This window comes from Rhinatrema bivittatum, chromosome 11 (assembly GCF_901001135.1).
Source record: "Rhinatrema bivittatum chromosome 11, aRhiBiv1.1, whole genome shotgun sequence".
In the NCBI taxonomy this organism is placed as follows: Eukaryota; Metazoa; Chordata; class Amphibia; order Gymnophiona; family Rhinatrematidae; genus Rhinatrema; species Rhinatrema bivittatum.
Genome location: NC_042625.1, coordinates 53,032,655 through 53,044,468, shown reverse-complemented (window position 1 = coordinate 53,044,468; position 11,814 = coordinate 53,032,655). Strand labels below are relative to the sequence as shown.

General features: G+C 54.2%; 1 protein-coding gene across 6 annotated transcripts in view; it reads right to left on the bottom strand.

Moving 5' to 3' along the window:
• Window positions 1–11,814, bottom strand: part of PISD (phosphatidylserine decarboxylase) — a 73,166-nt gene that overhangs the window by 31,016 nt on the left and 30,336 nt on the right. For all 6 annotated transcript variants that reach the window (XM_029571612.1, XM_029571611.1, XM_029571615.1 and 3 more), the window contains 2 exons: window positions 10,985–11,131; window positions 1,174–1,334 (listed from right to left, as the gene is read on the bottom strand). In XM_029571612.1, coding sequence (XP_029427472.1) covers window positions 1,174–1,334; window positions 10,985–11,131 — 308 coding nt within the window. The remainder of the gene's footprint in view (window positions 1–1,173; window positions 1,335–10,984; window positions 11,132–11,814) is intronic.

The following is an 11,814-nucleotide window of genomic DNA, read 5'->3' as shown; positions in this document are numbered from 1 at the left end:
TGATCTAAAAACTGTTATCCAAGCTACCCGTACATCTAAGTTAGACTACTGCAATTCACTGTACCTTGGCCTCCCCCCTTCTCCACCATCGGACCTCTCCAGATACTCCAAAATGCTACTGCAAGGATAATCAGTAATGCACGCAAATCAGACCACATATCCCCCTTACACAGAGACCTACACTGGCTCCCCATCTCCTCCCATATCATGTTCAAGACCCTCCCCATTATACATAAAGCTATCCACACGCATAACTCCCTCTGGCTCACTGAACCACTTCAACCAGCCCTATCTGCCCGTCCCACTAGAACACACCTCAAATGCACCCTACAAGTCCCCTCACTTAAGAAAGCCCGTCACTCAGCAACCAGGACCCGAGCCCTATCCATTGCGGGCCCCACTCTGTGGAACTCCCTTCCTCCCGACATCCGTCAGGAGCAATGCCCGTTTAAATTCCGCAAACTGTTAAAAACCTGGCTTTTCCACCAAGCCAAAAGCCTTTCCGGATTAACTTTTCAGTCACCTCTTTTTCCCCTCCTGCCCTCCTCTAGCCCACTTAAATCAATAACTTCCTCAACCCTGCCCAATTCTTTGTAATGCAGTATAAAACCTCTTGTAGACCTTGTAATCCTTTTCAGCCCCTTGTAAATTTAATTATAATTTGTTAATCTTGTTATCTCTATCCTCTTCTCTCATTTATTTTGTTCAGGCTCCGCTGTTTCGGACCTCTATCAGTTGTCCTCCCCCCCCACCCCCTGTTAATTGTACTTTCCACCTTTTGTTTTATGTAAACCGATATGATATGTACTTTAATGTCGGTATAGAAAAGCTGTTAAATAAATAATAAATAAACAGACACTCTTTAAGAGCTGCATCCATTTCTGATCCAAGCAGGAGGTAAATAGATGCAAGATACGTTCCCCACCTGAAATATTTTTAAGTTGACTGAATTATGAATGTATGTGAAAGACGTGTGAATGGGCAGAAACAAGGATTCAAGCCTTGATAAGTGGCACTGCTGCTCCCAAGTTTCAGACCCCCTGATGTGTCAGTAGAAGACAGAAAGCCGGGTCTTACTTTCTCTCACTGGTATCTGTCCAAGGGCAAAAGATAAGGTCCTAATGTTAAAGTGCAGCAACCCATGTACTGTCATTACTACAATACTATACTCACTCTGTCAAAGTAAATGCGGATAGAGCCAACGTTTGTAGCTCCTACTGCTGTCAGAGAAAAAAAGCCATGCTTCCACCCTCCTGTCAGCACTACACGCTCATTGTAACAGAAAAGTTCCTTAATCCATCGAGCAACACCAGGATTCACAGACATCAGGGAACCTGGAGGAGACAAAAGGAGAAGTCACCAATATGCGGAAACCTGTCAGAGATTTTGGACCTCAGGAGGAGAACTGAGTAAATGCCCGGCTGCATATCTTCATAGGCAGCAGTGTAGTTAATTCCAATCTGATAGAATGATTCCTCCGCAAGCCAATGACAGATACAAAGGTCTCATCTCCTGTGCATAGTGACAGTAACTCTGAATGCAGACTGCCTACACAGAGCCCCATGGATTTACCAGAGGAAAAGAAAATTATTCCTTACCTGCTAATTTTCGTTCCTGTAGTACCAAGGATCAGTCCAGACGGTGGGTTATGTCCCCCGTCCAGCAGATGGAGTCAGAACAGACTTCGAAGGGTGTTGGCATATAAACCAGTGCACCCTCTGCAGGAGCTCAGTATAAAGTATATCAAAGCCCAACAACAGAACACTGAAGAAGCAGCCTGGATCAAGTATATTTAACCGTAACAGGTATTAAACAAAAGTTCAACATGTAAGTCAACTCACGGCAAGAACTGCCAACTTGTAGGGAGCTGTGAACACAGACGTGAAAGACGAAAGAGACACAGCATTCTTCAGAGAGAAAGTAGCAATCTGAGCACAGAAAAGCCAAGAACCCAATAGAGGTGGGCGTCTGGACTGATCCTTGGTACTACAGGAACGAAAATTAGCAGGGTAAGGAATAAATTTTCTTTTCCCTGTACGTACCAGGATCAGTCCAGACGGTGGGATGTACCCAAGCTTCCCTACTCCGGGTGGGTCCCTGAAAGTCCTGCTCGGAGAACCTGGTCGCCAAAGTGTCCAGAGGCTGTCTACGCCAGGTGTAGACGATAATGTCTCGTGAAAGTGTGCAGCGATTTCCAGGTTGCCGCACGACAGATTTCCTGAGAGGAAGCAGCCTCTGCCCAGGAGGCTGCTTGTGAACAAATAGAATGAGCTATGAAGCCGCGAGGGGGAATCCGCCCCGCTCCGAAGAGGGACCATTCTCCTGGATCTAGTTGTTGTCGACTCAAGTAGTCCGCCTGAATGTTGTCTACCCCCGCAATGTGAGAAGCCGCGAGGCGTGCTATATGAATCTCTGCCCACTCCATCAGACGCGCCGTCTCGAGTGATACGTGCCGACTCCTCATGCCTCCCTGGCAATTGATATACGCAACGGTGGTGCGTTGTCCGAGAGTATCCTTACCTCTCGATTCCGCACCAACGGAAGGAAATGTAGTAGCGCCAGACGCACTGCTCTGGTTTCCAGGCGATTGATCAGCCATGACGCTTGAAACTTCGTCCACGTCCCCCTGCGCCGAGCTTCGTTCACATACGGCCCCCCACCCGGAGAGACTGGCATCGGTAGTGACCACCACCCAATTGGGGACCTTGAGGGAGACGCCTCGGGCTAGATGCCTCGGATCCAACCACCAACGCAGACTGTCCTTGGCAACCATCGGGAGAGGGAGCACCAGCTGATAATCCTGCGAGACTGGTTTCCAGCGGGAAAGGAGAGCCGCCTGAAGGGGACGGAGATGCGCGAAAGCCCAGGGTACGAGGTTGATGGTGGAGGCCATCATGCCCAGAAGCTGGAGATAGTCCCAGGAGGTGGGTGCTGGTAATGCAGTAAACCGTCGTATGTGTTCCCGTAAGGATTGGGCCTTGTCCGGGCGCAAGAAGACCTTGCCCTGACGCGTATCTAAGCATGCTCCCAAGAAGTCCAAGTGCTAGGAAGGAACGAGGGAGCTCTTTGCGAAATTCACGACCCAGCCCAGGGAGCAAAGCAGGTGAACCACCCTGGCGACTGCTGATGTCCGTGGACAAACTACTTCGCCAGTATCAGCCAGTCGTCTAAATAGGGGTGGACGAGGATGCCCTCTCTCCTCAGGGCTGCCGCCACTACCACCATGATCTTCGTGAATGTTCGAGGAGCGGTCGCCAACCCGAAGGGGAGAGCCTGGAACTGAGTGTTGACCCAGGATCTTGAAACGGAGGAACCGCTGGTGAGCTGGGAGAATGGGTATGTGGAGATAGGCCTCAGTCAAATCCAGAGAGGCCAGGAACTCCCCATGATGCACTGCCGCGATGACTGAACGTAGTGTCTCCATGTGGAACCGGAGGACCCGTAGAGACTTGTTGACCTCCTTCAGGTTCAGAATGGGGCGGTAGGAGCCGTCCTTTTTGAGCACGACGAAGTAGATGGAATAATGGCCCGAGCCCAGCTCGCTGAAGGGGACGGGAGAAATGGCCCCTATATTCTGCAACCGGTCCAGAGTCTGCTGTACCACCCATCTCTTGAGGTCCGACCCACAGGGGAAAAAGAGGAACCTGTCCCTCGGGGGGCGGACAAACTCCAAGGCGTAGCCATTCCTTAGGGTATCCAGGACCCACTGGTCTGAGGTGATGCGAACCCACTCCTCGTAGAAGTGCGAGAGTCGACCCCCGATCCTGGGGGTGGAGGCATGGGCGAACCTGGCATCATTGAGTGGACTTGGGGGGGTTCCCCTGCCCCGACCCCTCACGAGCGGGTCTCGCCCACAAAAGGACCAGGGCCAGGACTGGGATCTGGAAGAGGGTGTCCGTGGTCCCGTCTGCCTGTAACTCCGGTAGCGACGCTGGGCTCTGGCCCGTGTCCGAGAAGCGGTAAAAGACCGGGAGGTACGCTGTCTGTCCTCAGGCAAGCGGTGGACCGCGTTCTCCCCCAGGGACTTGATGATCTGGTCTAGATCCTCGCTGAAGAGGAACTTGCCCTTGAAGGGGAGAGAGCCCAGGCTTGACTTGGAAGAGGCATCTGCCGCCCAGTTACGGAGCCACAGGAGACGTCTTGCCGCGACTACGGAAACCATTGTCCTTGCCAATACCCTGAACAGGTCATACAAGGCATCTGCCCCGTACGCTATGGTGGACTCCAAATGATCTGAAGACAGAAATACTGACAGACTATAGGTGGCACCTTGGGGATTAGGGCAGAGTCTGTTAAAACTTCTCTGTCTCCATCTGCTGGAGGGGAGGCAAAACCCAGGAGTCTGGACTGATCCAGGTACGTACAGGGAAGAGTGATATGGAGAACAGCTGCACACTGAAGTGTTAAGTTAATTTATGTAATCCTAGCTGGCATATGTGAGCTGCTCTTCATTCTATCATAATCTGTGCCACCTTATTATTTTTTGGCTATTTTTTTTTACAGAAGTCTCTTATGAATCTTACAATTTTCTCATAGGGGGATGTAGGGAGGCAAGGAGGAATACCGGTACGGTATGTTTCGTGATTATAACATCAAGAAGGTTTTTAACTTCTATAGACTGCTGGCAGGCATGTATGTGTACTAGAAAAGAAAATTATTACTTACCTGCTAATTTTCGTTCCTGTAGTACCATGGATCAGTCCAGACCGTGGGTTATGTCCCCAATCCAGCAGATGGAGTCAGACCAAGCTTTGAGGGGGCGTCACCATATATACCACTACCCCCTCTGCAGGAGTTCAGTATCGAGTATATCAAAGCCCGAGTAGAAAACAGAACCCCTTCTTGGATCAAGTTTACAAATAACCGGCAACAAGAAGCCATGCAACTATAATAACGAACGCCAACTGCAAGTACCCTACCAACGGGTAGGGAACATTGAACGCAGCTAGACAACCTGTAGGGAGCTGCGAAAAACAGTAGAACCTGAAAGAGTCATGAAGGACAGACCCAGAGAAGATCCGAGCAGGATGAGAAAACCCAGACGCGGTGGGCGTCTGGACTGATCCATGGTACTACAGGAACGAAAATTAGCAGGTAAGTAATAATTTTCTTTTCCCTGTACGTACCTGGATCAGTCCAGACCGTGGGATGTACCCAAGCTTCCCTAAATCGGGTGGGGTCCTGCGAGGCCTGCTCGGAGAACCTGCTCGCCAAAATGCCCAGAGACTGGAGAGGCGAGATGTAGGCGATAGTGCCTCGAGAACGTATGTAACGATTTCCAAGTGGCTGCTCTACAGATTTCCTGAGAAGAAACCGAGCGAGCCTCCGCGCCCAGGAGGCCGCCTGAGAACATGTAGAGTGCGCGACAATGCCGGGTGGGGGAGTCCGCCCCATCCCAATATAGGAAGCTGCAATGCCAGCCTTCAGCCATCTGGCAATGGTCGTCTTCGAGGCCTGGGCCCCCTTCTTAGGGCCGGACCAAAGCACGAAGAGATGGTCAGACGTCCGGAAATCATTCGTAGCCTCCAGATAGAGACGCAGAGTGCGCTTGACGTCCAAGAGACGGAGAGACTTCGGCTCAGACGAAGAAAAGGACGGCAGTTCCACCGTTTGATTCACATAAAACGCAGACACAACCTTCGGGAGAAATGATGGAACGGTTCGGATGGAAACTCCAGAGTCGGAGAAACGTAGATAAGGCTCTCTACACGAAAGAGCCTGCAGTTCCGATATGCGGCGAGCGGAACAGATTGCCACCAGAAACACTGTCTTAAGGGTGAGATCCTTAAGCGTTGCACTCCGCAGGGGCTCGAACGGAGGTCCCGACAGGGAGCGAAGGACGAGGTTGAGACTCCAGGAGGGACAAGGATGTCGCAACGGAGGCCGCAAATGTTTAACACCCTTGAGAAAACGCACAATGTCCGGGTGCTGTAGCAGAGAGCCCCCGTCGCGCAAGAGCGAGCCAAGGGCGGCCACCTGAACCCGCAGGGAATTATAGGCGAGCCCCTTGTCCACCCCCGCTTGTAGAAACTGCAGGATCTGAGGAACAGAAGCCGTGGTGGGTCCCGTGTTTTGGCTGGAACACCAGGACTCGAACACCTTCCAGACTCGAACGTAGGCCACCGACGTTGACGTCTTCCATGAGCGCAACAGCGTTGACACTACCGCCTCCTGGTAGCCCCGGCGCCGGAGGCGGCGCCTTTCAAAAGCCAGGCCGCAAGACAGAAGAGTTCTGCCTGATCGAAAAGTACCGGACCTTGGTGCAAGAGGTGGGGAAGATGTCTCAGCCGGATGGGTCCGTCGATAACCAGCTGTAGCAGGTCTGCAAACCAGGGACGCCTGGGCCATTCTGGCGCGACGAAGATCACAGTCCCCTGATGAGCCTCTATACGGCGGAGTATTGTGCCCACCAGTGGGACGGCCACGGGAGCACTAGGGTATAGACTCCCTCCGCGCCTCGCTCCCTGCGGCGACTGAAGAACTGGGGAGCCTTGGTGTTTTGCGCGGACGCCATCAGATCCAGGTGGGGGGTCCCCCACCGATGGACAAGCAGCTGCATCGCCTCGTCGGATAGGGCCCATTCTCCGGGATCCAGTAGTTGGCGACTGAGGAAATCTGCCTGGACGTTGTCTACTCCTGCGATGTGCGAGGCCGCTAGGCGGACCAGATGTTGCTCTGCCCACTGCATTAACATCGCTGCTTCGAGCGCGACCTGCGGGCTGCGAGTGCCGCCTTGTCGGTTGATATAGGCCACGGTGGTCGCGTTGTCCGACAAGACCCTGACCTCCCGGTTCCGAAGAAGGGGCAGGAAGTGTCGCTGAGCTAGTCTGAACGCTCTGGTCTCCAGGCGATTGATGGACCACTTCGACTCCTCCTCGGACCATGTCCCCTGCGTGGCGCTGTGGTCGCACACTGCTCCCCAGCTGACGAGACTGGCATCGGTGGTGACCACCACCCAATCCGGCAGATCGAGGGACACGCCGCGAGCCAGACTCGCTGGATCCATCCACCAGCTCAGGCTGTTCCTGGCCGACTGCGGCAGCGGGAGAATCACCTGGTAGTCCTGCGAGAGCGGTTTCCAACGAGAGAGGAGAGCCCTCTGTAGGGGCCGGAGGTGCGCAAACGCCCAAGGGACCATGTCGATGGTGGAGCCCATCACCCCCAGGAGCTGCAGGTAGTCCCAGGAGGTGGGATCTGGTAACGCAGAGAACCGCCGTATGTGATCCCGCAAGGAGTGCGCCTTGTCCGGACATAGAAAAACCTTGCCCAGACGGGTGTCGAAGGTCGCCCCCAAAAAATCCAAACGCTGCGAGGGCATGAGGGAGCTCTTGGAGAAATTCACCACCCATCCCAGGGACTGCAGGAACTGTACCACCCGGGCTACCGCTGCCTGCCCGTGGTGGAAAGATTTTGCTCGAACGAGCCAATCGTCCAGATAAGGATGAACTAGGACGCCCTCCTTCCGCAGGGCAGCCGCCACCACCACCATGATCTTGGTGAAAGTGCGCGGAGCCATCGCCAACCCGAACGGGAGGGCTATGAATTGGAAATGCTGGTCCAGGATCTTGAACCGGAGAAGACGATGATGCTCCTGGCGGATGGGGATGTGCAGGTAGGCTTCCGTCAGATCCAGGGAGGCGAGAAACTCCCCCCGATGTACCGCCGCGATCACCGACCGCCGCGTTTCCATGCGGAACCGGACCACCCGGAGGGACCTGTTGACCTCCTTTAAGTCCAGGATGGGCCGGTAGGAGCCGTCCTTCTTCGGCACCACGAAGTAAATGGAATAATGGCCCGAGCCCACCTCTCCTGAGGGCACGGGCGCAATAGCGCCGATCTCCTGAAGCCTGTCCAGCGTCCGCTGCACCGCCCTGCGCTTGGGTCCCGATCCGCAGGGGGAGAAGATGAACCTTCCCTGCGGAGCGCGGACAAACTCCAATGCGTAGCCGCGTTCTATGGTGTCCAAGACCCACTGGTCTGATGTAATTTGCGCCCACTCCTGGTAGAACCACGCCAGCCAGCCCCCAATCCTGGGGACGGCGGAGTGGGCGAGCCTGACATCACTGCGAGGACTTGAGAGGGGTGACCCGCCCCGGGGGTGGGGCGCGCGGGCCGGCGCCCGCGAAAGGAGCGCGACCAGGGCTGAGACCTGGGGGCGGAGGATCTGGAGGCCGTCGGTCTGTAGTACCTGTAGCGGCGTTGTGCCCTGGCTCTGGTCCGAGATGACGAAAACGCCCTAGAAGATCGATATCTGTCCTCTGGCAGCCGATGCACCGCATTTTCCCCCAGGGACTTGATGATCTGATCCAAATCCTCCCCGAAGAGGAACTTACCCCTGAAAGGCAGGGAACCCAGACTCGACTTGGAGGACGTATCCGCCGCCCAATTGCGAAGCCACAGCAAACATCTGGCCGCCACAACCGAAGCCATGGATCGTGCCAGCACCCTGAACAGGTCGTACGAGGCATCCGCCCCGTACGCCACCGCCGCCTCCAGCCTATCCGCCTGGGCGGCCTCCTCGGGAGGCAGGGCCTGGGACGTGAGAAGTTGTTGTACCCAGAGAAGGCTTGCCCACTGGGCAAGGGAACTGCACATCGCTGCTCGCATCCCCAGCGCGGAGACCTCAGAGACCCTTTTAAGGAAAACTTCCAACTTGCGATCCTGCGTGTCCCTCAGGGCCGCTCCTCCCGTCACTGGGATCGTCGTCCTCTTCGTGACTGCCGACACCGCGGAGTCCACCTTTGGCACCTTTATGAGATCCAGGAAATCTTCAGGCAGAGAATACAGCTTTTCCATGGTACGTCCGACCTTCAGGGAAGCCTCCGGGGTGTCCCACTCCCTAGTGAGAAGCTGGAGGAAAGATTCGTGGTTGGGAAAAGCCCGGGCCCTCGGACGAAGAGCCGCCAGGACCGGATCCCCCCTTCTTCGACGAGGTGACAACCGCGGGGCGCTACCACCGGCGCGGGCGGGTCCGGTGGAGGGTCCAGGTCCAACTCCTGAATAATCAGCGGGATCAGGTCATCCAGTTCTTCCCTCTGGAAGAGACGCAGCGTGCGCGGATCTTCCCCCTCCGGCGTGGAGTCCGCTAGGCCCAAGTCCGTAACATCAGGGTCAGGAGCCGCTGGTCCGGTTGCCACTCCCACCGGTCCTGGGGGAGGCCGGACCCGAACGGGGGGGTTGGGGGCCCCCACTCCCGTCAAGACGGGGGGGGCCGGCGCAGAAGTCGACGTGCGGGGTACCTTAGCCGGGGGAGGTTCCGCCGGCGTGTCCAGCCCCTGCAAATATGCCGTGTGCATAAGCAGAATAAATTCTGGAGAAAAGCCCGGTCTGCCCGAGGGGGCTCCGGACGGAGGAGAGGCCGTGGTACCCTGTCCCTGCAGACCCGGTTCCGGTACCAGGGTCGGGGGAGAAACCGCAACAGCCTCCCTATCCTCCAGCGCTCCCTGAGTCCCCTCAGGGCGCTGGGTGTGTAAGATGGCCGCCATTCCCGCCAGGAATGGGGGAGGGGCCGGCCCACGCTGCCCGGGCAAACTAGGAAGGAAGGCAAAATCGGCGAGGGACTGCGAGGTGCCTTCCCCCCCGGGAAGGCACCGAGCGCAGATGCCCTCCCGAGAAATGCGAGACCCCGGCTCGCCGCAGGCCGAGCAGCGAGACGGCCGCGGCATCGGGATCGCGTGGCAGGGAGAAACGGCAGCGAAGAGAATAATAATTAATTAATTAATTAAGCCTCGGGGGGGCCGCGGGAGAGAGGGAGAGAGACGGCGCCGCGGGGGGGCCGAGGTCGGCCTGCACTACCCGCCGGAGGAAAACCAAAATGCCGCGGGGGGGCCCTCCTGGCCTCACAACCCGCCAAAGAAGTCCTCCCTGCCTGCCACAGCAGCCCCCGAGGAGCTGCAAGATGGCCGCCGGCAGAGAAATCAGCGCGGAGAGGCCGGCTCCACGGGCATCCGCGATGCACCGGAGGTTGGGGAGCTGCAAAGGAAAGGCACAGACCAAAAAACAAACTTACCCCGGCCAAATCGAAGTCCAGATAAGAGGAAAGACACAGAGGGTAAGCAAAGATGCAAAAAAAAACACCTCCCCACAAATCGACAACTTTTTTTTTTTTTTTTAACTACAAAACTTGATCCAAAGAAAAACAATAGGCAGAGGCCAAAGAGAAATTAAACAGGGTAAAAAGGCACAGAGAAAACCTATTCCAATGGGGGAACCCCAGGTTACCCTACTCGCATCTGCTGGAGTCAGAAGATACTGAACTCCTGCAGAGGGGGTAGTGGTATATATGGTGACGCCCCCTCAAAGCTTGGTCTGACTCCATCTGCTGGATTGGGGACATAACCCACGGTCTGGACTGATCCAGGTACGTACAGGGAACATATTTTTCTATGATCTTATGAATGTACTATGCATCTTGCTTAGTGCCCTTGCATGAAGGCATTAACTATTACCCCGCCCCCCCAATGCACAGAGGTGAACTGGCTTAATTCAGTTTTCTTAGCGCTGGAAATTTTACTCCTGGTCAGAGGTGGAGCAAGGTTTCCAGTTGTTGTGTCAGTCTATGGGCAGAAGCTGAAGTTCTGACACCAGGACCTGTAAACAGGATTTATGTGCAGAAAACCTGCTTTGCACAGACAAATCTGCACATAAACATGCTTTCTGTGCTGGAATCAAATTGTATGTGCACATAAAACACAGCTGAGACTTCCTCCCACCCCTCCCTATGAGTTTAAAATATGCATTCAGCCTGTGCCGAGCTCGGGTCTGTGTGCACGTTCTCCAGTCAGAGCACTGTTTGAACTCCCGACGCATCACCACAACATTAGCTTACTGCATCGCGAGTTAAACATTTTTTTAGCCTGTACATTAAGAAACCGTGACTCACATTTCAGCTCACAATTTCAACCCATGGGGGAAACGCCTTTAGTAAGAGCTTCGACTCCTCTGAGGGCGTTCGAGAAAAGGTAAATTTGCAGCAGTGGATTACCTGGGAAGTGACGCCTGTGGTGCACGCTCCAGTCGGTGGGCGAGTGGAAGCAGTGGTAGTCCCCTGGTGCCAGGTAGATGACACAGTGATAGAGCTCATTCCCCTCCTGGCTGACCAATTGCTCTTGGAAGGAATTTCTCAATGAGCCTGCAAATAAAAAGATGGAAATAGTTAACAACTTTGACACAAAAATACCACATAAATGGCAGAATTCTGGTCTTCCCCCCACTCCCAGTCCCCATTCTTGTGCACATGGTCCGGACTCTCCGTCCTCCCTCAACCTATGATCCCAGCCACCATACACTTAAGAACAACTAGTTTTTTTTTTTACTGATTTAGCATAAGGATATTGTAAGTTGTGATTTTGTTTTTTAATTTAAAGGTTTTATTGAAGGTTTTTACAACTTAATTAGCCCATGTAGGCTACATATATGGTACATACGAAAAAAAAAATATTTTTTTTATCCCCAAATCCCCTCTCATCAGTCAGTAAGTTGTGATTTTTAAGACTGTACCTTGCCTTGATGGTCTCCCGAGTAATCAAATTTGGATAAATCAAGTGCCATGCTGGGTCAGACCAAAATCCATCAAGCCTAGCATCCTGTCTCCAATATGGCCAGTTCAAGTCATAAGCACTTGGTAGAAATAAATCTGTTTTTTGTTGCATCATTATCTCACTCTTGGGAGCTGTTGGGGGAAGGCTGCTGCCCATAGTGGCCAGATTCCTCTCCCCTCCCACCCCATTCTCTCACCACTCCCTCCCCAAACTTTGCACTCTTTCTGCATCCAACTGCAGCTGTTTCTGGTCCAGCACGCCCCTACAAAACCAG